This window comes from Cnephaeus nilssonii, assembly GCF_951640355.1.
Source record: "Cnephaeus nilssonii genome assembly, chromosome: 7".
NCBI classification, from domain to species: Eukaryota; Metazoa; Chordata; class Mammalia; order Chiroptera; family Vespertilionidae; genus Cnephaeus; species Cnephaeus nilssonii.
Window position 1 is genome coordinate 65,981,453 of NC_137078.1, and position 27,221 is coordinate 66,008,673.

The 27,221-nt window shown below is 44.1% G+C and overlaps 2 protein-coding genes across 3 annotated transcripts; both read left to right on the forward strand.

Moving 5' to 3' along the window:
* Positions 1-5,671: 5,671 nt before the first annotated feature.
* Positions 5,672-27,210, forward strand: NSUN4 (NOP2/Sun RNA methyltransferase 4). 2 transcript variants are annotated; one of them, XM_079776867.1, is made up of 6 exons: positions 5,672-6,399; positions 10,144-10,487; positions 16,795-16,949; positions 19,381-19,541; positions 22,495-22,605; positions 24,227-24,468. In XM_079776867.1, exons 1-6 carry the CDS (start codon positions 6,103-6,105, stop codon positions 24,335-24,337), a joined length of 1,179 nt encoding a protein of 392 aa, XP_079632993.1. In that variant the 5' UTR covers positions 5,672-6,102; the 3' UTR covers positions 24,338-24,468. The 2 variants fall into 2 exon arrangements, with proteins under 2 accessions (XP_079632993.1, XP_079632992.1); XM_079776866.1 differs by having other exon boundaries at positions 5,673-6,399; positions 22,495-22,619; positions 24,227-27,210.
* On the forward strand, positions 6,558-10,136 carry LOC307103010 (sperm head and tail associated protein-like). Its single transcript, XM_079776865.1, has one exon. It carries the CDS (start codon positions 6,817-6,819, stop codon positions 9,274-9,276), a length of 2,460 nt encoding a protein of 819 aa, XP_079632991.1. The 5' UTR covers positions 6,558-6,816; the 3' UTR covers positions 9,277-10,136.
* Positions 27,211-27,221: the final 11 nt, after the last annotated feature.

Consider the following 27,221-nt stretch of genomic DNA (forward strand, 5'->3'; position numbering starts at 1 on the left):
TTGTCTCTGGGGAGAAGAATTAGTGACTAGAAGACAAACTTTTCACCATTTTGTACCTGCTGTGTGTGTGTGTGTGTGTGTGTGTGTGTGTGTGTAACATGTGTCTGTATTACCTAATTATAAACAACCGACCAACAAACAAACAAGCAATCAAACAAACATGAATGAATGAACAACTCAGAAACACTTAGAGAAGTGGTATAAAGAACAGAAAAGATCCCAGGACTTAAAAAATCAACTGGATCTGGGTTTCAATCCTAGCCCTTACCTGCGGACCCTTTGTTTCTCTGAGTTCTGTAAAATCTAAAGCTGTAAAATACACATCATATACCTAATTAGCAGCCTTGTTGAACCAATCTTCTCTCTATACATATATATCAGACCAGCGACTGTTACAGCAGAACAAGAACGACAGAAACAACCAGTAGCTATAAAGGGCACTGTGACAGCAAACCAGCCTGATCCAGGCCAATCAGCTCCCTGCAATCTCCCACGGCCCCTCCCCCGAGCAGACCCACCTCTGATCAGCCTCCGCCACCCCACCTACTGGTCTCTGATACAGGGAGCATGCAACTGAGGTGTTTGCTGCCCAATCCTGCTCCCGGGGCCCCTCTATGTGCGAAGTGCCTGCATCACCACCCTTGGGCGGAGGCCTGTGAGTGAGCGAAGAAGTGTGGCTGTGCCTGTGGCTGTGCTTGGCCTCCTGTCCTCGTGGATAAGCAGGAAACATATTTACATGCCAGAATCTAAAATCCTCTTTATCGGTAATAGTGCAAATAACGCAAGACCCACATGTGTTTCTAAACAGGACTCTGTCCAGCTGCGTGTGAACCCAGATCGAAGGCCTGCTCTCCACCAAGGAGGCTGCAAAGGCTGCTCCTCTCTCGAAAGCATGCACCCTGGAGAGGTTTAAAGGGAAAAGGAGATAAAAATAAAACAAAATAGCAACAAGCTCTGAAGCCGCTGCCGATGCTGTCAAATTCTCCGTGTGTTGGTAATGTCAGAGCTCACCTCCCCGTGCCCGGGGCTCAGACTGTTGAGCCACTGATACTGGCCTCATCTTCTCGGCCACTTTCAACCTCCCTCCAGCTCCTGGAGGCGGGTGGGCTTGCGGATGGAGGCTTCAGTGTTAAAGCAACCCTGTTGGTGTAGCACAGACACGTGGGGCTTTTTGATAAGAGGGAACCCGTAACATCCCCTCACAAATGTGTTTTAAACTGTTTTGAGATCACACTCCCAGCCTTGGTAAAATTTCAGTTAGGTTGATAAAGTACTAAAGAGAGAAGACACAAATTATCAATATCAGGTATATTATTAGAGATCCTACAAATCAGGGGCAACAAGCTTTTTTTTTTAACCCTTTGCACTCGCTTGCTTTTTTCTCGATTCCTTTATTCTACTCGGGATTTAATTTTTTAAATACCCCAGATTTTACAAAGTGCGGCAGTAGAATAAAAAACTGGAGTTTCTTTTCATACAAACTTATTTATTTGGATTTTTTTTTTTGTATTTCAAATTATTGATACATTCAAAGAGTAATTTTAATCTCGACATCCGAGTGCAAAAGTTTAATAAAGATTCAGATAGTAAATATTTTGGGGGTTTGGGGCAATATGATCTCTAGAGCAACCATTCAATTCTGTTTTTGTAGCAGTCAAGGAGCCACAGTAAATGAAAAGTGTAAAAGTATTTCAAAAACAAGCTGTAGGCTGAATTTGGCTTGTGGCTTTAGTTTGATGCCCCCTGCTACAGACACTAAACAATAGAATATTCTGAACAACTTTATGGGAAGAAATTCAACAGTTTAGAGCAAAACAAATTATTTGAAAGACTCAAATTGTCAAAACTGGTACAAGAAGAATTAGAAAATTAAAATGCCCTGCCCTCATAGGGTGACTCATTTGATTGGAGCATCATCCTGTACACCAAAAGGTTGTGGGTTCAATTCCCAGTCAGGATACATACTTAGGTTATGGATTCAATCCCTGGTTGGCATGCATACAGGAGGCAAACAATCTATGTTTCTTTGTTAAATCGATATTTCTCTCTCTCCCTCCTCTCTCTAAAAATAAATAAAAACATATCTTGGAATTTGGATTAAAAAAAAATTGAAATAGCCCCATATCAGGTTTTCTCAACCTCAGCACTATTGACATTTTGGTCTGGATAATTCTTTATGTGTGTGTGTTGTGGGGGGTGGGGAAACTCTCCTGTGTATTATAAGGTTTTCAGCAGAATCTACCCACTGCAAGAAACACAACTCAGTTACAACCCAAAATATCTCCAGATGTAACCAAATATCCTTTATAGGAGTGGTAAAATCACTTCTGGTTGAAAGTCAGAATACTATACTAAGGAAAGAAATTTAATTCATAATGAAAAAAGCAATCCTAGGTGCTCTTTCATTGTATTGTTGATATATACCTTTGATTGACTTTATATCGTTTAGACTATCTTACAACTTTGTAGATAGAGGTTAACTTGTGGAAAAACTGATGACAATGTCAATCAATAATTATTGTCTGAGAGCAATGCAAATGATTCCCATACACAGTAATGAGCATGAATTTTGTCCAGTAGAGATGGAATTGATTTCCATCTGGTAGAAGAGATAATTCTAAATATTATAATTTATTACTTAATATGATATTAATCATTTTGCAACTATTAGCAAATTCATTTCAGCATTCAGATAATCTAAATCTCTGAACCTCAAATTCTAATTTGAACAAATACTACCATCTTACTAGTTCCCTCATTATTTAGGACAGGGGTCCTCAAACTTTTTAAACAGGGGGGGCCAGTTCACTGTCCCTCAGACCGTTGGAGGGCCGGACTATAGTTTAAAAAAAACTATGAACAAATTCCTATGCACACTGCACATATCTTATTTTGAAGTAAAAAAACAAAACGGCAAAAACACCCGCATGTGGCCCGTGGGCCATAGTTTGAGGACGCCTGATTTAGGATAATATCAGATGAGTAGTTTATTATAATGAAGAAAATCTTTGGCATGTGTTCATTTTATATTTGTACTAGAGGCCTGGTGCACAACATTCATGCACAGGTAGGGTCCCTAGGCCAGGCCGCGATCAGGGCTGATAGGGGCCTTCAGCTGCCAGATGGGGCCTTTCCTCATTCCGCACCACCCCCTGGTAGTCAGCGCATATTATAGCGAGCGATCGAACTCCTGGTCTCCTAGTGGAACTCCCCAGGGGACAACTTGCATATTAGGCTTTTATATATAGATGAGTTATATTTTTCACCTTTTAAATTTAATTTATTGGTGTGACATTGGTTAGTGAAATTATATAGGTTTCAGGTGTACAATTCTATAACACATCATCTGTATATCGTATTGTGTGTTCACCATCCCAAGTCAGGTCTCTTTCCATCACCATTTATACTACCCTCTTCCACCGCCCCCCTCCCTCTGGTAATTACCATACTGTTGTCTGTGTCTATGAGGTTGTTGTTTTTTTGGTTCATTGCTTCACCAGTGCGGCAAGGCTCCTCCCCTCTGACAGCTGTCAGTCTGTTCTTTATGAGTCTGTTTCTATTTTGTTTGTTAATTTATTTTGTCCATTAGATTCCACATGAGTGGAATTATGGTACTTGTCTTTCTCTGGCTGGCTTATTTCACTTAGTTTAATGTGCTCCAGGACGATCCATGCTGTTGCAAAGGGTAAGATTTCCTTCTTGGGTTTTTTTAGGGCGTAGTAGTATTCCATTGTGTAAATGTACAACAGCTTTTTTATCCACTCATCTACTGATAAACACTTGGGCTGCTTCCAAATCTCAGCTATTGTAAATAATGCTGCAATGAACATAGGAAGTGCATTTTTTTCACCTTTTGGAAATGATAACTGGCCCTGGCTGGTGTGGCTCAGTTGGTGGAGCCTCTTCCCATGCACCAAAAGGTTGTTGGTTCATTTCCTGGTCAGAGCACATGCCCAGGTTGTGGGGCTCGAGCCCCAGTATGAGGTATGCAGGAGACAGTTGATCGATGTTTCTCTTTCTCTAAAATCAATAAAAATATATTTTAAAAAATAATAACTTTGCAGGCTATAAGAAAATAAATACAGCCCTAGCCGGCTTGGCTCAGTGGATAGAGCGTCAGCCTTCAGACTCAAGGGTCCCAGGTTCGATTCCGGCCAAGGGCACATGCCTGGGTTGTGGGCTCAATCCCCAGTGGGGGTCGTGCAGGAGGCAGCCGATCAATGATTCTCTCTCATCATTGATGTTTCTATCTCTCCTCCCTTTCTCTCTGAAATCAATAAAGAAATATATTTTTTTAAAAAGAAAATAAATACATATTAGGTGGTAATCTACACTAATAAAAGAGAAACATGCAAATTAACCATCACTCCGCTACACCCACCAGCCAATCAGAGAGAGTATGCAAATTAACCCAACTAAGATGGCGGCTGCCATGGAGCTGGGGTGAGCAGGAGGCTTGGGTTGCCCCGGTGATGGAGGAAGCCAAGCTTCCTGGCTGGCCCTGGCCTCCACTTAAGGCTACAAAGTTTTAATTATAGAAGATAAATAAATCCCAACAAATATGGTGGTGGCCACAGAGCTGGAGGGAGCCGGAAGCTTGGGTTGCCCCTGGCGATGGAGGAAGCCAAGCTTCCCAACCACCCTGGCCTCTGCTCAAGGCTACAAAGTTTCAATTATAGAAGATAAATAAATCCCAGATACCTGCTTCCAGCCAGCCCTGGCCTATGCTTGGGTGGCCAGGGGGCGTGGCCAGCCTGCAAACCACCACAGGCCCCTCGCCCAGGCTGCCCCACACCCCAAGGGAACCTCCACCCTGATCCGGGACACCCTTCAGGGCAAACCAGCTGGCCCCCACCAGTGCACCAGGCCTCTATTCTATCTAATAAAAGAGTAATATGCAAATTGACTGTCACTCCAACACAGAAGATGGCTGCCCTTATGTGGTCAAAGATGGCTGCCAGTTGAGAGGGACCAGGCCTACGAGGGAAGGCAGGTGTGGGTGATCAGGCCAGCAGGGGAGGGCAGTTGGGAGGGACCAGGCCTGCAAGGGAGGGCAGTTGGGGGTGATCAAGCCTACAGGGGAGGGTAATTAAGGATGACCAGGCTGGCGGAGGAGGGAAGTTGGAGGCGACCGCACCTGCAGGGAAGGGCAGTTGGGGGGGGGCCCAGGCTTGCAGGGGAGAGCAGTTGGGGAGGACCGAGGCCTGCAGGGAAGGGCAGTTTGGGGGGACCAAGCCAGCAGGGGAGGGCAGTTAGGGGTGACCAGGCCTGCAGGGGAGGGCAGTTTGGGGCAATCGGGCTGGCAGGGGAGCAGTTAGGCATCAATCAGGCTGGCAGGGGAGTGGTTAGGGGGTGATCAGGCTGGCAGGCAGAAGTGGTTAGGGGCAATCAGGAAGGCAGGCAAGCTTGCAGTTGGGAGCCAGCAGTCCTGGATTGTGAGAGGGATGTCCACTGCCCTCCAGGGGTCCCAGATTGGAGAGGGTGCAGGCTGGGCTGAGGGACACCCCACCTCCTGTGCAGGAATTTCATGCACTGGGCCTCTAATAAGTTATAAGAATAAAAGTAGGGTAAGAGGAAAGCTACTGACTGGTGGTGTAGTATGTACTATTTATTTTTCTAATGGTATTTTATTTTATTTTATTTATTTTATTTTATTTTTGTTGCTGTTAATCCTCACCCAAGGATATTTTTATTTTTCCATTGATTTTTAGGGAGAGAGTGGAAGAGAGAGGGAAAGACAGAGAGAAACATTGATGGGTTGCCTCCTGCACATGCCCAGACCAGGGCCGGGGCCTAGGCCGGGGAGGAGCCTGCAATAGAGGTTCGTGCCCTTGACCAGAATCAAACCTGGGACCCTTTGTCCATAGGCCTATGCTTTATCCACTGAGCCAAACCGGCTAGGGCTGTAGTATGTACTATTTAATATAGGGTCAATCAACCAGCAAGTCCTGTACTTTCTCTCTTTTAGTTATAAGTGGGATCTAACTCTTTCAGTATCAACTGCTAGCTCCCAATCCTCCCTGATACCCCCTTCTGGGATAAGGACTTCACGGAGTCTCTCCCAATGCACCAAGCATCCAGGAGGAGCCACCTTTCTTGCGAATGGTTGCTCTGATCCAGCATCCTCTAAAGAACCCTGGAGGGGCAGGTCGGCCCCTGAGAGGTACGGGTAGGCGGGTAGGCGGAGCCGCCGGAGGAGCCGCCGGAAGCCCCGCCCCCTACAGCGGAGTGGAGCGCACCACCTCTCGGAACGCTGGAGTCTCGCGCTGCAGTTCCGGTCGGAATTACCCGGCGGTGCACGCTGACATGGCTGCGCTGGTAGTGAGCGGGTTTCGGGACCTGCTGAAGCGAGCGGACTTCGCGAAGGTCCTGCGGAGACACCGACATAAGAAGAAATGGGTAAGGTCCAGCCGGGAGCCCAGGAGGAAACGGTAGCTGTGGCCAACGGCGGCCGCCCCTGGGGAAACTTCTCCAGTTAGGTGTCACCCCGCCCTCTGGGGCGCCTTTGGCCTCTTTCCCCGCCCCTCAGGGGCGTCACTAAGCCCCGCCCTCTCACTTCTCTGTTGTCAGCGCCCATGTCGTCTTGTCTGCCCTTTTATTTCGCCACTAGTTTTCGACTCCCGCTTTTGTTCCGTCTGCAGAACTCCCGTCTCCTCCTCTATAGCTTACGTCATCGCCTCCGCCCTCGTTCTTCCGGTGACGTCACCGCCTCTTGTTCCCGGCGCTAGGTTATCTTCCCCTGGACGCCCACCATCCCTTCAACTTCCCTTCCTCCCTTTTCCTTTCCCTCCCTCTCTTCCCCTCCCCCCTTCCCATATGACCTCTTACCATGTAGAGTTTTCAGCCCAGCCGCCCTCACCCATCGAAAAAGGCCATAGCAACTCCCCCTTTCTTCCTGCGTCTCCGCCGCGCTCTGGGAAAGGATTCTACCCCTTCCTCACCCTCGAGCTGCCTGTGGGACCCTGGAAAGGTTACAGCGATCACCCTGCCCATACCTCCAGCCCTTCCCCAAACCAGGGCAAAGGGTGCATCAACTCCACTCATCCTCTGGGTTCTCCCCAAATCTCTAGAGACCCTTTCTCAGGCCTCACCTGTAGCCCCGGAATTTCTTCCGAAACTGGCATGCTCGGCTCCCTACCGGAACCGGTTCCCTCCCAGCCCCCACCGCCCCTCTCCCCACCCCCACAACCTCCCCTACGCCTGGCGAGATGTTCTTTTGAACCCTGTTTGCCACTCGGAAGGCAATCCAACCGCGAGCCTATCCACTTGGGTTCACCCCCTCCAAGCCCTTGTTTTCACCGATTCAGATTTATGGGGTCACCCCCTCACCATCCGCAGAGCCCTTATTGCAGCTTGATGAGTCCTCCGAGAACACGGTGGCCCTGTCCCAGAAGCCCTTACATTGATCAGAACACGTACCTTTGTTACTCTGTTCAGTATCCGGCAGCCCTGGTAACATACCCGGTGACTGGCCCCATGATTTCACCTTACCTTGCTCACCGGCCCATGGAATATAGACCAATAATTTCCCCACCCCCTTCTCCCAGGGTTTTGGAGATCTCACAGATCTCGCCCCTGTACCCCACCTGGTCCTCAGGGAGAAGTTATAATGATTCTCTTTCTTCAGCATCTTCCCCACCCACTGGCCAGCTTTACCTAGGTCGTTTTAAGCCTCCAGACTCTTGTAAACCTCAACCCCAGCTTGACCCACCCCTTGAGAAAAATTATTGTGGCTCCCTATTTTCTCAGGCAAATGCGCCTGGCTGTCCTCGCTCACCTCAAGAGGACTCACATCACTATTCCCATCTTCCCCCAGAGGCCCACGTATCTACCCCTGGGAGCCCTTATTGTGGCAACCCTTTACCAGCTGGGATGATTGATTCTTCTTGCTCACCCCAGTCCCAGGCTTCCAGGAAGCCTTGCTTAGAGTCTGTTTTCTCTTGGGAGACTAATGGGAACTCGTACCTTGTTTCTGGCACCCCGATTTCTGGTTCCCCCTGTTCCCAGGAACCACCTCTTCCCCTGTCTGCGCAGTATCCTAATTCTGCCTTCTCTTTCCCTTCACCCCTTGGCAACCAGTTTATATCTCCACCTCAATCACCTCCCCGTAGAAGCTATAATGAACCCTCTCTCCTTACCCCAGTTTGTCCCCAAGTGAAGTCCACCAGATCTCCAGAGTTAAAACAGCCATATGTTCCCTACAGCCCTGCCCAGGACACTCCCTTTGACCAGCCCAAGGCCCCTAAGGATAGCGCCTCTCCTCCACTTCCCTCACATCCTTTTGGTCTCTCTGATCCTTGTTCCATTACAACTTGTTCAAATTCCTGCCCCCAAACACTTCCCCAAGGGACTGTCTTACCTACTCCGGTCCCTAGAGCCCTAAAAACTGTTAACCCCACTTCACTCCCCCCCTGCCTTCCTTGTGACTCTCTCTTACCTAATGTTTATGTTCAGAGCCACCCCCATGGACCTCCTCTGGGAGCCCCTTGCAATACCCATATGTATTCTGTGGTTCCCTCCACCCCTAATCCCTGCCCACTCTCTGGTTCCACTGGTCCCCCTCAGTGTTATAACCAGCCCATGGTGACTCCTTGTGGCACTTATGGCACTCCCAGAGGCCCACCCCAACCCCCTCGACAGCCTGTAGGACCTCCATGTTCTACCCACATCTATTCATATATCCCTTTAAGAACACCTTTTGACCCCCAAAGTTTACCCATTGCCCCCCGACCCTGCGGCCACCCTGATACTACGCCCTGTGGCCTTCACGTCTACTCTGTGGCTCCTCAAGGCTCTCGCAAAGAGCCCCCCCGGATACCCTACAGCTCTCCATTGCTTTCACCCACGAGTTCCAGCTGTAGTAGCAATATTCCCAGCTGTAGTTCAACTGTTCTAATTAGTGAATGCCAGAGTAGTGACAACCAGAGCAAGAATATCCACCAAAGCAGAAGTCGGAGCCAGTGTGAGACTCACAGCCATCCTAGCAGAAGTCGGAGTAAAAGCAAGTGTTGCCATCTTAGCAGAAATCCGAGCCAGACCAATACCTCCCACCAAAGCTTAAATGAGGATCAGAGTGAGAATCTTCAACTTGGTATATTTCAGAGACAGAGTGAGAGTCCCCAATATAGAAAAAGCCAAGGTCCAAACAAGAGTTCCCTCCATAAGAAAAGTCCGAGCCAAAACAAGAGTTCCCACCAACTCAAAAGGCAGTGCAAGAACAAAAGCTCCCCTCAAGGCAGGAACCGGAGCAAGAGTCCCCAACGTAATGAAAAATGAGAGCCAAGAGCAAGAGTTGTGAAATCCAGGCCAAAGCAGAATTCACAGACAGGAACAGGACTGCCAGCCATAGTAAACACTCAGCTGTGGCAATCAGGACCAACTTATGGACTTCTCAGTTGATACCTTCATTTTCCTTTTAATCTACTTTTATGCTCTTCAAGCCTGACTGATGTCCCTCTTTGCTACTCCCATAGAAGTCATCCTAGAAGTTCCCAGTTTGGTTTGAACCCCAAAGTTTCTATGAACTCTCCTTTTCCTACCTTCCTGGGGTCTGGAAACTCCAAAATTACCCTCCACCCTGTGATCGCATTATGGTTTTTGCCATTGCATAACCTTAGGTAAGTTATCCTTATCTCCATCAAATGTGGAAGGTTGATATTTTTTGTATCCCACTGAACTATCTGTTGTGGTGCTCACATAAGCTAGGAGACATGCAAGTGCTTTAGGAAATTGAAGGGCTATTCAGAGAGAAAGGGTCTTTTGCTTTTCAGCCTGATACTTCCCACAAGGGCTCCGTAGTTTCTTCCAGTCTTCTGTAGATTTTCCTCGAGTCCTCTTCTGAGCACTCATTCTCTTAAGGTCCTCTTACTCCAAGGCCTGGAAGAGTGCCCCTTTCTTGGTGACCCCCACATGCTATTTCGAGAACTACAGCTTCCTTTCTCTCACACCCCTGAGACAGAAAGACCAGCTCCTTAGTACTTTTCTCTCCCACACTTCTCTGGCTGGCAGAGGAAGGGTCCAAAGGCAGGAGTGGGCACTAACTGGATCCACATTAGCTCTAGAGATCTGATATATTGCTGGGGTCGGGCAGTAGGGGATAGAGGCAAAACTAGAAGACAAATAAACCTGTTCTTTCCTTTGTAGGCTGCCACAGAGCCCAAGTTCCCTGCCACTCGCCTGGCTCTGCAGAATTTTGACATGACCTACAGTGTGCAGTTTGGAGATCTTTGGCCATCGATCCGGGTCAGTCTTCTCTCAGAGCAGAAGTATGGTGCACTGGTCAATAACTTTGCTGCCTGCGATCATGTGAGTGCTGAACTGGAGCAGCTGCATGCTAGAGACTTTGTGAATAAAGCCCACTCCCATGGGGAACTGGAGCCTGAGAGTGGCCAAACGGCAGCTCCATCCCCAGCTTCCTGGGCCTGCAGTCCAAACCTTCGATGCTTCACTTTCACCAGAGGGGATGTCAGCCGTTTCCCTCCTGCCAGGTAGTATCTGGAGCCATGGCTGGGGCTGTCTTGAGTGTCTGCTGGAAGTAAACAGGAAGAGACCCAGCTCCTGCCTTCTTTAATAGAGATCATAGTATTGCTAATATTTACTGAGTGCTTATACATGTTAGCCTTTTTTCTAAGTGCTGCACATATGTTACCTCCTTTTTTCTGTTAACAGCCCTCAAAGGTAATAATATTTTTCTTCTTTACATTTGAGGAAACAGGTGCGGAGAAGTTGAAGTCCTTATTTGCTTTAGGTCCCTTAGATAGTTTAAGTGGTACAACAAATAGATTCCGGTGGTCTGACACCAGAACCTGGGCTTTGAACCTACTCTGATCTACTGCCTCCTACAGAAAACAACCACCTCTGACTTGAGCATTTACTACATCCTCTCCAGTTAAAATTTGTGTTATTTACAACTGCTTTCTTATAAACCACCCATTCAAGTGAGTAGGACAAGTAACCTCGTGGTACCAAAGAAGAGGGACTTGCCCAGGAAACAGGGCTTTCACAGTTAGTACACCAGGAAAAAGAAAGGAAAACTTCTGGTCTTCTGATCCAATGCTCAAATGTATATGAAATTGAATGGAAAAGAAACTAATCAAATGCTAAATTGTGCTTTACAAATTGAGAAAAGAACAGATTAGGGTTAGTTGTAGAATGTGGAATTGATCTTTGAAGGATTGATGCATTCAGTCAACAAATTTTTATTGTATACCAAATGCCAGGCATTCTTTTTTTCCTTTTTCTTTTTTCTTCTTTTTTACAAACCCTTATGTCGAGGGCTGACTTTCAGTAGATCGCAGCGAGGGAGCTGGTCTGCTACATACAAAGTCCCAACCCAGAAGCAGGTTGTCCCAGGCATTCTTAAGTCTCTGGGTTTTGGATGCTCAAGCCCTCATGGAGCTTACAGTCTAGTGAGGAAAACAGCTATTAAAACACTATGGCCCTGGCCAGGTAGCTCAGTTGGTTAGAGTGTCATCCCAATATGCCAAGGTTGCGGGTTTGATCCCTTCGGGGCACATACAAGAATCAACCAATGAATTCATAAATAAGCGGGACAACAAATTGATGTTTCTCTCAAATCAATCAATAAAGAAAAACAGAAAATAAAAATAAATTTAAAAAAACACTATGATTTTGATAAGTACTACAAAGGAAAACTGCAAGATGCTGTAATTAGGAGATATAACCCAGTCTTTTCTGAGGGTGTGAAATTTAAGTTAAAACCTGAAAACAGTAGGAATCAAAACTGGTAACATGGGTAAGAGTCTAAATATGAGGCTACTACAGCAGGCAAGAACCAGATTATAAAGGTATTGTAGGTCATATGGGATTTTGGACTTTTTCTCTAAGGGAACTATGAAAGGTTTTAAGCTGGTGAATAATATGACCATATTTGAATTTTTAAAATATTATTTTGGCTGCTGCGTGGGAAACATTGGAGAGGGGCAAGGCTAGAAATGGGGATGTAAATTAGGAGGCTTTTTCAATAGGCCTATCAACTGGCTTGAAGGAAGGCTGTATGCTTAAGAGTAATAAGAGCTTGGCCAGCATGACTCAGTGGTTGAGCATTGACCTATGAACCAAGAGGTCACGGTTCGATTCCTGGTCAAGGCCATGCCCAGGTTGTGGGCTCAAACCCCAGTGTGGGATGTGCAGGAGGCAGCTGATCAATGATTCTCATTGTTGATGTTTCTGTCTCCCCCTCTCTTTTCCTCTCTGAAATCAAGTATTTTTTTAAGAAAAGAGTAGTATGAGGCTGGAAAAATATATGGAGGCCATATGTGAGAATCTTGAATGTCAGGAGCTTGTAGGTTGGGGAAAGGGAATTTTTTTCTGGTGGCTCAGTGTTGCTTAAAAATAGCTGAAATTGCCAGGGCTGGGTGGCTTCATACTATGTGCCCTTTAGTACATACTGCTGTAAATTGCCAAGATCTGTTTTAGAGAACCACTGGAAAGGGTTTCTGAGTAGAGAAGAGGAATAATGCACAGAATGGGCTTTGGAGTCAAGAAAACCTAGATTTGCCTCCGGCCTTCATCACTTATGAGACATGTGGCATTGAATAACTAGAGTTCGCTATGTGCCAGCTGCTTTTCTAAGCATTTGACTTATATTAATTTCTTTACTCCTTACAATAATTCTATCTGGTGAGTATTGTTTTTATAGATGAGGATATTGAGGCACAGACAAGTTGAGTATTTGCTGAAGGCCACACAGCTAATGAGCAACTGGACTGGATTTAAGATCCAGGCAGACTGGCTCTCAAATTTGGGTTCTCATAGGGTTGTGGTGAGGATTCAATGAAATTATACTAGGTGTACCAGTTAATGCGGATTTTTTTTTTCAGTAGATGGAGTTACACATATGTTGATATATATGCGATTTGATATGTATGCTATTTTGTTGTATTGACAGCAAGCTTCAAAACTTCATATGTCAAATTTGCTGAAGGTGTTAACATCATAGATATTTTTACGCTTAAAAATGTCAAATTTCGTGCCAAAAAAAGAGCATTTGCGAGAAGTTTTAATTCATTACTTTATTTTGAAGAAAAATGCTGCTGAAAGTTATCGTATACTTCGGTAAGCTTATGGTGAATATGCTCCATCTCAAAATACTTGTGAACACTGGTTTAAATGCTTTAAAAGTGATGCTTTCAGTGTGAAAGACAAAGAACGTCCAGGTCAACCAAAAAAGTTTGAAGACCAACAATTACAAGCATTATTGGATGAAGATGCATGTCAAACTCAAAAACAACTTGCAGAAAGATTAAACGTTGCTCAGCAAACAATTTCCGATCATTTACAAGCAATGGGAAAGATTTTAAAGGAAGGAAAATGGGTGCCACATCAACTAAATGAAAGACAAATGGAAAACTGAATAGTCATCAGTAAAATGTTGCTTCAACGGCATGAAAGTCTTTTCTGCATCAAATTGTGACTGGCAATGAAAAGTGGATTTATTTTGAGAATCCCAAATGCACAAAATCATGGGTTAATCCAGGTCAACCATCAACATCAAGTACAAGGTCAAATCGCTTCGGAAAGAAGACAGTGTTCTGCATTTGGTGGGATCAGGAGGGTGTGGTGTATTATGAGCTTCTAAAACCAAGTGAAACCATTAGTACTGATCGCTACCAGCAACAAATAATCAATTTGAACCACACTTTGATCGTGAAATGACCAGAATGTGCCAGAAGACACGGCAAAGTAATTTTGCTTCATGATGACGCACCACCACACACTTTAAAACCAGTTAAAGACACGTTGAAAGATCTTGCCTGGGAAGTATTAACCCACCCACTGTATTCACCAGACCTTGCTCCTTCAGTTTACCACTTGTTCTGATTGATGGCACACGAACTTTCTAAGAAGCACTTCAAAACGTACAAAGAAGCGGAAAATTGGGTCTCTGAATGGTTTGCCTCAAAACAAGCAAAGTTCTATTGGGACAGTATCCACAGATTACCTGTAAGATGAGGAAATGTGTAGCTAGTGATGGACATTACTTTGAATAAAGCACTTTTGATGTTTCTCTTGAAATTATCGTGTTCTCTTTGATTACAAAATCCTCATTATTAACTGGTACACATAGTACATGTTTAACATCTAGTATAATACCTTCAATATAGCCCTCATAAGTACTATATCTTACTATTGACATATTCTCATCAAAGCTATGCTTCAGGGAGATTATTTTATTTTTTTATTATTATTATTTTAAAGTGACAGTTTATTTTACTTTTTTAATCCTCACCCAAGGATATTTTTCCATTGATTTTTTAGAGAGAGTGGAAGAAAGAGGAAAAGACAGAGGGAAACATCGATGTGAGAGAAACACATTGATTGGTTGCCTCCTGCATGCGCCTTGCCCCACCTGGATCCGGGCTGGGGAGGAGCCTGCAACCGAGGTACCGTGCCCTTGACTAGAATTGAACCCACGACCCTTTGGTCCACAGGCTAATGCTCTATCCCCTGAGCCAAACTGGCTAGGGCTTCAGGAAGATCATTAGTCACTGTGGTGGTGAGGGCATAGATTGGAGTAGGTTTGGAGACCAATTTGGAGGCATTAGCTTTAGGCAGAACCATGGAGTAAATAAGAACTGTGTAGTTTCCTAAGTTGTCTGAAGTGCTTGGCTGCCACTCAGGAAGGACACCTAGAGAGTAGTTGGGGAAGCAACTATATGACTTAGTTGGGATTTTTTCCCTTCTTGTCTTAATGGGCTCCCTGTAAATCAAGGGAATCTTAACCTCTCAGGAGTTCAAAGATGTATTCAGGGAGTCCAGGAAACTCCTAAAATTATCTGAAAAGTTGTACTTTTTTTGGAAAAGCCACTGTAGCTTTTAGCAGATTCTCAAAATTGTCTGTGAACTAAAAAGGTTAAGGAGTGATGCTTCCAAAGGAAGGAACTTGAGGAAGAATGGGTTTTGTGGGCCAGTGCTGGTGTGTAGCAATTCTATGCTTTTCTCAGATATTTCAATTTTCTTCTCGTTCTCCTTTGTGAGGCATGAGGTACACAGTTTCACAGACAGCCCAAGCATGATTTGACTTTTAAAATCTCCCATCATTGCCAGTCAAGAGCACATGCCTGGGTTGTAGGCTCGATCCCCAGTGGGGGGGAGGGGGGTGGCGGGGGAGGGTATGCAGGAGGCAGCCAATCAATGATTCTCTCATCATTGATGTTTCTATCTCTCTCTCCCTCTGTCTTCCTCTCTGAATCAATAAAAATATATTTTTTTTAAATCCCATCATAGCTTGAGACTGAATTCGGGAGGTGTCACAATTTCACTACTGGGGATTTGTAACTCTTGTAGCTTACTCTCAGTGGTGCTACCTACGTCTTATGTCTTGTTATATATTTCTCCCAGAGCCTTCCTGTCAGGGCACCAGGACCAGGTTTCTGTCTCCTTGAGTCTGTTCCCAGTGGCTGTCATGCTGAGCTGTGTCTCAGGCAGGGGAATGGGGAATGGCTGTACCACCTTATGACAACTGGCCTGGGAGTGATAAGTCCTTCTGTGACTGTTGGATTGTTGCCTTTTGTCCCTTTTTACCCACACGCTTGCTGCCTCTCTTCGTGCCTTGTCGGCTCTCACTTGGATTCTTGTAATAGCCTTTTCACTAATATTTCTAATTTGTTCTTTCTAGCCCACCTAGCTTTCTAAAACTCTATCTAGATGATCGGATCACATACTTTTCCTTAAGCTTTTGGTATCTGCCTACAAGTTGTAATCCAAACTGGTTAGCAAAGGATTTAAGACCTTTTCCAACCTAGCTTCCATCTGCTTTCCAATCTCAGTATCATGCACCTTGTATTTCTACCATACCAGATTATCAGATTATCACTGCTTCTGAAAGAAGCTATGAGTTTGCATGCTTCTGTTCCTTTATATCTTCATTTTAATTCTGCTTGGAATGCTTCTCTTCCTTTTTTATATTATGGTTACTTTTAATTTTTTAATTTATTGGGGTGACATTGGTTAATAAAATTACATAGGCTTCAGGTGTACAATTCTGTAATACATCATCTGTATATTGTTCGTTTGTCACTCCAAGTCAAATCTCCTACATTCTTTTTCCTTTATTTTATTATATTTTTTACCTGATGAAGGAATAGGCCTTCATCAGGCCTAACTCAGGTCTCCCAACAGGCACAAGTGATGGCACTCTTCTTTGAGCCATCTCAGTATGTAACTCAGTAAAACTGGGTTCCTACTATATGCCAGGCACTGTTTCAGTTTATGATAAACAAAGCAGGCAAAATTCCTTCCCTCATTCTAATAGGAAGGGATAGAGGGGAAACACACACATACACACACATATCTGTATATATAAAGTGAATAGTGTTTTAAAGAAAACAAGATGGAGAGCTAGAAGGTGATGGGAATAGGTGGCTTCTATTTTTAGATAAAGTGGTCAGGGAATGCCAGTGCCTTTTGATGAAGTAACTTGTGAGGAGAGATCTGAAGAAGTGAGGAAACAAATGAGGGATATTTGGGAGTACTGCAGGTAGAAGATACAGCAACAAAAAGTCTGAGCCAGGAGCAGGCATGGCTTAATTAACAAATAGAAAGATGGCTAGTGGGGCTTGATTAGAGTGGATTGAACTGTGTTTTACAAGGATTACTCTGGCTGCTATGTAGATGAGTGGGTGAGTGAGTAAATAAGTGAGTGTGGGTCTGAGAAATGAGTTGTTGCTGAGTAGAGCTTAAAAACCCCTGAGGACATGGACTTGGTGACCTTGACTCCCATTGGATCTTCTGACTTGGAATTTGACAATAAGGTGCTCTTCTCTCTTCCAGGCTTGGCAGCCTAGGTGTCATGGACTACTACCTGATGGATGCTGCCTCCTTGCTGCCTGTCCTGGCCCTTGGCCTGCAGCCCGGCGACACGGTGCTTGACTTATGTGCAGCCCCCGGGGGAAAGACACTAGCATTGCTTCAGACTGGCTGTTGCCGTAAGTCAGAGGGCTGGTGTCTTGGGCAGGGAGGGCTCTCTACTTCACCCAGTCAGGGCACACTGAATATGATGTCTTTGGTCCTAAGATCAGAGGGGGGATAGTGCTTGCTGGTGTATTTTTTCTGTTGTTGATTATTTCCTCTATTTCTCTGTCAGTTGGCCAAGGAAGATTGCCAAGCAGAGCAAGGTCTCTGAAGGCAGATTAAAGTAATGTCCTAGTCAATCTACCATATGATACTTTCACCCCTGTTTTCTTCATCTCTAAGATTAAGTTGCCAGCTAAAGCAATAAGATCTAGCTGCAGTGAACCTTTATAGCAGGGGTGGAGAACCTTTTTTCTGCCAAGGGCCATTTGGATATTTATAACATCATTGGTGGGCCATACAGAATTATCAACTTAAAAATTAGCCTGCTATATTTGGGCAAACATTTAATTTACTCACCCCTAATGCCTTAGTAGGGCCAGACCAAATGATTTCACGGGCCTTATAGGCCTGTGGGACGTTCCCCACCCCTGCTTTATAGCTTTATGTTATTCTTCCCCAGGCATTATGTGCTTCAGCCATATCCTGCTACTCTCTGTTGCCCAAATTAGCCTCCCCACTTTGTTCATGTTCTGTTTTCTCTCTAGAATATACCTTCCCAATTCCTTTTAACTTTCAAGCCTCAGCTCAAGTGTGCCACCTCCTGGAAGTCTTCCCTCATGACCGCTACTGGCCAGTTGAGAAGTGATGCTCTGTCTCATATGTGCCCAATCCTGGGCATCACCTTTGCAACTGTTAGCACATTATTAGCCTTGCATCAGAGCTTTACCGAGTATGCATCTTCTCATTCTTCAAGATTATTAACTCCTTGGAGACAGGCCCAAATCTTACCATTTTAGTAGTGTAGCCTAGGCTGGGCCTTATGAACTGTAAGTATTCACTTCAGCCATTCACTGGCCTACATCCTGCCTTAAATAGGCAGTATTTTCTCCTTAAGGACCTGACAAATATCCATAAGGGGGCTGTGATTTTCACACTCTCCCTGGGGCTCAGGCAGGCTTCTCTTGCAATATACCCTACCTTTTTGTTGGGCCTGAACCATTCTTTTCCAGTTCTCATCAGACAACTTGTACAGTTTGCATAGCTTCCAGCCTCATGGCATGCCCCATGGATGATTCTAGAGAGGCACCACATTTGATCTCAGCTTTCTGGAAGTCCAGAGGGAAAGGAGAAAAGATGTTGATATAGCATAATGAGGTCAATGCCTGTGTGTTGAGCTGTGCTGATCTTACTGAGTGATGTGGAAATCCATCAGAAGAGGGATGAAACAAGTAGGGTTGCTTGGAAGAGGAGGAACTTGAACTAAGAAAAGCAAGAAGGGCCAAGGAGATATACTTGACAGTTGCTCTTCAGTGTGCTAAATTACCAGCAACTCACCTTCATCCCAGCAACTCCTTGATCCCAGGGAGACAGGAATTTTAGTGCCAGAAGGGAACTTAGAGTTTACCTAGTCCAGCCCTCATATTCTATGGAGGGGGAAATTGAGCCATAGAGAGATTAAATAACTTAAACCTTCTATATAAGTTGAAGGTAGAACCAGAATAGGACTCAGCTTTTCTGTTCTCAGTTCATATCTAACTGCAAATTCCTCTTGAACAGAAAATACAATTTTTACTTTCTTGATGTCCTCAAAAACTGGGACCATATTTCCTTGTGAGAATACTAAACTGTTTTATGGTAGTGACCATTCCCATTAGATAAAGTATGCACTCTCTAGTTCCCCCCTCACAATTAAATTTATTGAGGTAACTTGGTTAATACAGTATATAAATTTTAGGTGTATATTATACTTTTATATTTGTAGAGTCTATTGTGTGCTCACCACCCAAAGTTTAGTTTTCTTCTGTTGCCATACATTCACTCTCTAGTTCTTGACCACACTTCCCACCTCCATTTCTCTCCTAGACTCTGAGGCCAGGTATCAATTGCCATTTATCAGCAAGCTTGCAGTAATACTTTTTCTTACTGTAGAACCAAGAGCAAAGTGGAATGTTTATTGGACTTGTGTCTGTTACAAAAGGGAAAATGAAAGATAGATGGTGAATCAATTAGGATTAGGGTTGGTTATATACAATAGAAAACTCAACTAGCTTAATGAAGAAAAGTTTATTTCTGTCTTACATGAGAAAAGCCAGATATAAGCAGTCCAGTCCAGGGCTGAGATGGAGGCTCCACAATCACCAGGGACAACCTATTTTATTGTTGACTTTAGCACCATTGCTTGTGGGATGTTGGGCCATGACCTCTGAAGTTCCTTTATTCCCACAGGCATAAAATGTCCATACTACCAAAAGCCATCTATGGATGCAGTGCAATCGCTATCAAGATTCTAATGGCATTTTTTACAGAAGTAAAAAAACAATCCTCAAATTTATGTTCCCACAGGCAATCTTGCTGCCAATGATCTCTCCACTTCCCGAACAGGCAGACTTCAGAAGGTCCTTCACAGCTATGTACCTAAAGATGTTAGGTATAAGAGTCAAGTTCGAGTCACCTCATGGGATGGCAGGAAGTGGGGAGAACTGGAGGGGGACACCTATGACCGGGTGAGTGATTCCTATCCTGGGACATCCAGCCAGCCAAATCTGGCCTCCTCATCCTGACTCCAGGCCCTAGGCAGTAGGATTGAGCCCTATATGTTTGAGCATATAAGGGTTGTTTCTCGAGCTGGTCAGCTCTCCATGGAGATTTGGAGAAAAAAATCATCCACAGAATTGTCAGTTTAGCTTAGATGACTGGCTACTACTATCTTCATTAGAGACAGTAGCAAAAACAAGTTTGAACCTGACTGAGTATAAAAAATGTATATTAGGCTTACTTTATTTCTCAACTCAACTTGGTTGCTCAGAAACCCTTAAATTTCTTGCTTCCTTAGTAGATCTCTAATGATTTCAGATAGGTATTTTAAATATTTTATTAAGCATTTCTAGTTGTTCCAGCTAGAGGACTGGTTTGCAACAAGCTATTCTGCCTTTACTAAGATTGAGAAAACCTGATTTTGTTTATTAGCTTATGATATTCCCGAGTTAATTATAGAGCCCTAGTTAATTAGAGGATTTGCATTCCTCTATAAAGGAACCTACATTTCCTTTTCTCATGTGTTTGGAGGATCTGTTAACCCAGGACCATTAATTATTCTGTGTGGGATTTCTGGATCATGCAGGCATTCTGGATTTGAACCTTCTATCTTAGTCATTAAAAATTCTCAGGGAGATTTTTTTTTTTTCTTTTTGCCCAGAGTTAAGCCAAAACAGACAAGTTCTCTTGTCTATTGTGGACTGATTTTTTTTTTTTCTAGTTTATTCTTTGATTGACAGTGTAGCCCTTTGAGGATTTTGGCTTTGCTATGGATTTCCATTCCAATTCCCTACCTCAAATGGGCCCAGTGCCCTGTTTTCTGTTCTGTTCTTTTTTTTTTTTTTTTTTTGGTGTGTGTGTGTGACTAGGGATTTGATAAAAGATAGAAGCCATTGGCTTCAGCTCCAGCATGCCTCCCTAAATTTGTGCTCCTACATTTTTAAAAAATATATTTTTATTGATTTCAGATAGGAATAATGAAGAAGGAGAGAGAGGTAGAATCATTGATTGGCTGCTTCCTGCATGCCCCCCACTGGGGATCGAGCCCAAAACCCAGGCATGCACCCTTGACTGGAATCGAGTCTGAGATCCTTCAGTCTGCAGGCTGACGCTCTATCCACTAAGCTAAACCAGCTAGGGCCTACTTTTTTTTACTTTTAAACTCTCACCCATGGATATGTTTATTGAGTTTAGAGAGAGGAAGGAAGAGAGAGAAACATCGATGTGAGAGAGAAACATCCATCGGTTGCCTCCTGTACATGCTCTGACCAGGATTGAAACAGAAACCTAGGTATGTGCCCTGACCCAGAATCAAACCCACAACCTTTTTGGTGTACATGACAACACTCCAACCAACTGAGCCACCCAGCCAGGACTATGCTTCTACTTTTTCTTTGGCTTTTGAGAATTTCACTAATTTTACTTTTAATCCTCACCTGAGGCGTGAGGATATTTTTTCCATTGATTTTTAGAGAAAGTGGAAGGAAGTGGGGAGGGAATGAGAGAGAAACATTGATGTGAGAGAGAGACATCAATTGGTTGTCTCCTGCAACTGAGGTGCGTGCCTTTGACTGGGAATCAAACCTGTGACCCTTCAGTCTGAAGGCCAATGCTCTAACCACTGAGAAAAACTGCCAGGGCTATTTTATCCAATCTTTAGGTGGTTTGTATTGCAAGGGTTTTCAGGACATCTAGTTCACTACATTGCTGGAAACAGAAGTATTACTTTCTTCTGTGATGTGTTTTCTAAACTTACCAGTGGCCCTTCTCTGGGCATTCTTATTTAATGTTTCTTTTTCCTGCAAAGGCCAGCATAGTTCTTGAGATATGGGACTCTGTATGTATTGTGTCAATTCATGCAGCTTAGGAAAACATCTAAGTATTGAACACTGGGTCATTATTAATTTACTTGGAATTTCTGTTTAGCTAAAAATGAACATACTTTTCCTAGATGATTTTACTTTTTTGAAATATAAACATAGGACAATTAAACATTTTTCTTTTTGTTTTTAGTGCCTAGCCCAGGGTAGACTCTTAGGAAATGAATGATTTTTACATTTCTCACTTTAAAACTTTTCATATAGGATATGACATTGTTTTAGCATAAGATTTTATTTTTTTAAATTATTTATTGATTTTAGAGAGAGGAAGGGAGGAAGGGAGAGAGAAACATTGTTTGTTGTTCCATTTATTTATTCATTCATTGGTTGATTCTTGTGTGTGCCCTGACTGGGGATTGAACCCACAACCTTGGTGAAATGGGACGACACTAACCAGCTGAGCTACCTGGCCAGGGTAGCATAAGATATTTTAAATCCTAATCCTGTTATTGAGTATATTAGTTACCCTCTGGACACTGTATGATCTGTAAATTAGATGATTTTATTCAAATAGCTAAGGACTGAACCAAGGACAGAGCTCTGAAGCACTAAAGACTTGTTGTAGTTTGATAACAATTATGTAATTATAGCTATTTGTGTGTTGGTTTTAGTTTGTTTTTGTTTTTTTTTAACTAACCATGAGTATACCTAAACATACTATTTTCCCACTCATTATTTCACAATTACCTATTGCCGTGGTCGGCAAACTGCGGCTCTTTGGCCCCTTGAGTGTGGCTCTTCCACAAAATACCACAGTTTGGGTGAGTCTATTTTGAAGAAGTGGCGTTAGAAGAAGTTTAAGTTTAAAAAATTTGGCTCTCAAAAGAAATTTCAATCGTTGTACTGTTGATATTTGGCTCTGTTGACTAGTGAGTTTGCCAACCACTGGCCTATCAGGTTAAAATGAGAAGTTTTGTCAGAAGTTTTGTTAAAATGGAAGCATTGGCAGAGGGAGCGCTCTGCAAACCCCCCAGATCAGGGACCTAAAATAGCCTTGGCCTTAAGACGCTCTAATACTTTACCCTTTAACACTGCTGGGCAGGTGCTGGTGGATGTGCCCTGTACCACAGACCGCCACTCCCTTCATGAAGAGGAGAACAACATTTTTCAGCGGTCAAGAAAGAAGGAGCGGCAGATGTTACCTATGCTGCAGGTGCAGCTTCTTGCGTGAGTGATAGATTTACATAAACCCAGGACTTTGTGCCAGAGTGTCCTGGGGGGTCTGGTCACCTGGGGGACTACAAGGGTCTTCTGTCTGTGGACCTGCCTGGAGGAGACAGGCATCAAGAGGATGGCTTCTCTGGAACATATAAAAACCCTATGTAGTAGGACATGCATAGTATGGTAGGCTACATAGATTCACTTACTGGTATGTCCACTTACTTCCATGCTAGTCCCAGTACCAGTAAGTGTGCTGGGCCAGCTCAGCCAAGGGTTTGGTGAGTCTGAGGCGGGGGCAGTGAAGGATGTAGAAAAGACAGACAGGGAATAAGCTGGGTCTAGGTGGATCTTCCTGTGCCTGGCTGAGGCCACAGAGAGATCCAGACGGCTGGCCCCGCTTGAAGTTTCCCTGCCTAGGAGGCATTGGATTATCATCAACATCATTCTTGGAGCCACATTCGTTTACCCAGTGCTTTCCTCTCCTGCATCTTGGACATAGTCCAGGCTGCTTGTTTCCACTCCCTGAAGCCCTTTGGCTTTCATTTCTAGCATCTCTAAGTTGTTTTCCTACCTTCTCCCATGCCTCTACATTTACCTTTCCTTCCTCAGGAAACCATGGGCAGGTTTTACTTACAAAATCCAATAAATCGAAAAGCTGTTCATACCTCACAGAACAGCCCCGTGCTTGGAGCATAGCCTTGAACATGGATATGTATAAATTCTTTCCTTGCGATCCTGAATTTCTCATGTTTTACACCTAGTTATTACTAAACTTCCCTCCTTACCTTCCTTTTTGCTTTCTGCACATGCTTCATTGGAGCGTCCTTTTACCTGACAACTGCAGTTCCCCCGAATTGAGGCCCCGCGTTGGGTGCCACATGTGCCATACCAGCACAAACAAGGGTTTGGGGAGTCTGAGGGCGGGCAGCGAAGGATGTAGAAAAGACAGACAAAGAGAATAAGCTGGGTCTAGGTGGATCTTCCTGTGCCTGGCTAAAGCCACAGAGAGAGACCCAGACGGCAAGCTGAGCCTTTATTTTATAGCCAGAGGTAAACAAGGTAGTGGTCACCATAGTTACAATGTTCTTGTGAGTTTCACTTGTTTTGGCAGCACTTGCTACACCTCCTACAGCCCATTAGCTTCCCAGGAAGGATCTAGAGAGTGTCATAGGTCAAGCTTAATTATGCTAAGAGGGCTGTGCCCTCTAAGCTGCGACTTGTTTGTGGCTTTGCCAACAGGTCAGTCCGAGGCTTAACCCTATAGCCACTCCCTACAGTAAGTAGCTCAAGTTGGAAACATAGTTGCTGAGGTCATGGTTCAGTTGGACTGGGGTAAGGATTCAATCCATAGCCAACATCAGGGTTTGGTTCATAACTAGAGCCACAGCTCAGGGGATCATTTCAAGAAGGCTTCGAGAGGAGAGCTCATGGAATAAGGTTGGGTTGCTCTCTGCCTTGAGAATGACTTTTCATTGTGGAAGAGACTTCAGAGGCTGTCTAACACAGCTACCCATTCCACAGTAGACACCTCTATCCATGCTTCCAGCTCTTTCTGTTGTCCTCCTACTTCTGGGAAGCTCACTAGTCACTGTTTTGTCTCTTTCTGGTTTCAGGGCTGGACTTCTTGCCACGAAACCAGGAGGCTACGTTATCTATTCCACCTGCTCACTCTCACACTTACAGAACGAGTATGTGGTTCAAGGTGCCATCGAACTCCTGGCTAATCAATATAACATCGAAGTTCGGGTAGAAGACCTAACTCACTTCAGAAAGCTTTTCATGGACACGTTCTTTTTTTCCCCATCCTGCCAGGTTGGGGAGCTGGTAATCCCAAACCTCATGGCCAATTTTGGGCCTATGTACTTTTGCAAAATGTGTAGACTGACATAGCATCACCCCGTTCCTGGAGCCCTGGTGTGTGAAGACAAAGGGTGTACTCCTAAGGAGGCACCGGAAACTGAGACCATTGGCAAAGAAACACTCTGGATCCCATTTCCATCGTGTTCAAGTCTTTCTATAGGTAGTTTTTAGCAATAGGAAGTAGGAGTTTTCTGTCCTGCTGTCCAATTGTGGAGCATCAGCAGGTTTCTAACTCACTTATTATACTCCACCTCCCACTTTCCATCTCTAAGCCTGTACTAAACGTTCCTGCTCCATTGGGGGCTTAGGAGGAGGAGCCAGTGAGCAGGCCCACAGTTTAAACTGTAAACTGGGGAAGAAGCATTTAGTCAATAAAATTGTTGACGCTCCAAAGAGCTGAGGCTGTGATTGGGGGCCTCATATTAGTCCAAGTACTGTTAGTTCTATTTGTACCAGCTGCTGCTACTGAGCACTAGCTCCTAGGTGGCTCAATGTCTGGTTACAGGTCCTTGGTTACAGAGCCCCTCTTACACTTGAGGTGAGGTCTGCACGATCAGTCTTGAGCAGTCGGTGGGCCAAAACAAGTTTCTCCATATGGCCTATGATCTCATGTAAGAAACAAGTAACTAAAAATGTTAAGCCAATGCAGTCTGCTTACTTACATTGAGAAAGCTCTCCTGAGCTAATAATTCCAGCTATTCCTCCTGCTGTCAACAGCACTGCTGCCCAATTGTGACTGGGGAAGTTGTTTTGCCACAGGGTTGTGTTACTCTTGTGTGTGTCTTCTATTGTTCATTTCTCTAGCAAGTATATCTTGAGCTCATGTATGACAGGTAGCCAGGGAGCTGCTGGAGATGTAGTAATTGGGATTGTGGGGGATAATGAGGCCTCATCCTTGGGAATGGCAGTGCTCCTCCTTTGCTTTCTGACCACCTAGGAATCTCTTAAATGTCTTACTATGTTCTGTTTTTTTTTCCCCTTGTTCCTGGTCTATGGCTGAGCTCTGCTACCATTTGTTTGACCCACCCCAAATCATTCAGGAGCTCTTCCTCCAGCGTCATAGGGCCTCACCTCATACAGTGTGCTTACTATTTGCATGCCAATTATGATATTACTAGAGGCCTGATGCACAAAATTTGTGTACTCGGAGTGGGGGATCCCTCAGCCTGGACTATACATTCTTGCAGTCCAGGAGCCCTCAGAGGATGTCCGACTGAAGCGGCGGAGGCGGGAGAGGCTCTCACCACTGCTGCTGCACTAGCCAGCCATGAGCCTGGCTTCTGGCTGAGCGGCACTCCCCCTGTGGGAGCACACTGACCACCAGGGGACAGCTCCTGCATTAAGCATCTGCCTCCAGGAGGTCAGTGCGTTGGGTTGATTTGCATATTAGCCTTTTATTATATAGGATTGTAACTTTATTTAGCACAAATAGGGCAATATCTTAATGACAGGGATATTAAAAATTGCTTGTGGTCACTTGTAGTTATTTTTTAATTAAAATGGGTTTTTTGTTTGTTTGTTTATTTGTTTAAATATATTTTATTGATTTTTTACAGAGAGGAAGGGAGAGGGATAGAGAGTTAGAAACATCGATGAGAGAGAAACATCAATTCAGCTGCCTCTTGCACACTCCCCACTGGGGACGTGCCCACAACCAGGGTACTTGCCCTTGACCGGAATCGAACCTGGGACCTTTCAGTCCGCAGGTTGACGCTCTATCCACTGAGCCAAACCGGTTAGGGCTAATTAAAATGTTTTTTCTGAAATACTGGTCCTTGTGCAGAAGAGGGTGCATAGTTTTAGAACACTGGTATTCTTAGTTCTTCCCACTAATCTTTTCCTCTTTTGTCACTCTATTTGCTCTTTATGCCTTTCCTGCTAGTCCTTATTTGGATATTAGAGGTACCAGCTAAGAAAGATTTTAGATGAGGTTAAGCCTTCTCCTTTCTCAGGATTTGCATTATAACTGAGGTCCCTGGAAGACCTTCCAGACTCAAAATCCTAGTGAATCTAGGAAGATGGATCTCTAGGGAGTAGGATCTTAATTAGCTTCTTGTGTGGTATGTGCCCCCTGCCTGTTGTTTACTCAGATGCCTGGGCTTCTGCCCTTGGCCTCCTGGGGATGCAAGCTGTGCTAGTTGAAAGCAAAGCACTGATAATCCAAGATGAGAGGGTCTTCTGCCCCTGGAGTCCAAGTCTAACTGGAGACAGAGATACCCAGGTAAGAAAAGCAGAGAAGTACTTTAAAAAAGAATTTATCTCCTGTAACTGAATAGTAACCTACTCTACAACCCAGTTATTCCAGACTTGGGATAAATCCAAGAGAAATTCATACATGTACACTGGGAGACATGTACAAGAATGTTTATAGCAGCCCTGATCTCAGAAAATAACCCAAATGCCCATGAACAAGAGTGGACAAATAAACTGGAATATTCACATAATGAAATATTATACAGCTGTCAAAACAAATGAACTACAGTGAAATATAGCATGGATGAATCTTAACAATAAAATACTAAAAAATGTAGTCCCAAAAGATTAAATATAGCATGATGCCCTTAAAAAAAAAGTAACATGATGCCCTTATTTAAGTTATTTACATACAATATAATTTATTAACAAGTTAACTGCCACTCATCCAAAACGGAAACCATCCCCACACTCCACGATATTTTGAATTTAATTTAAAAAATCAATTTACAATGAATATTATAAAAATAAATATATTAAAATTTGGGTGTTCTT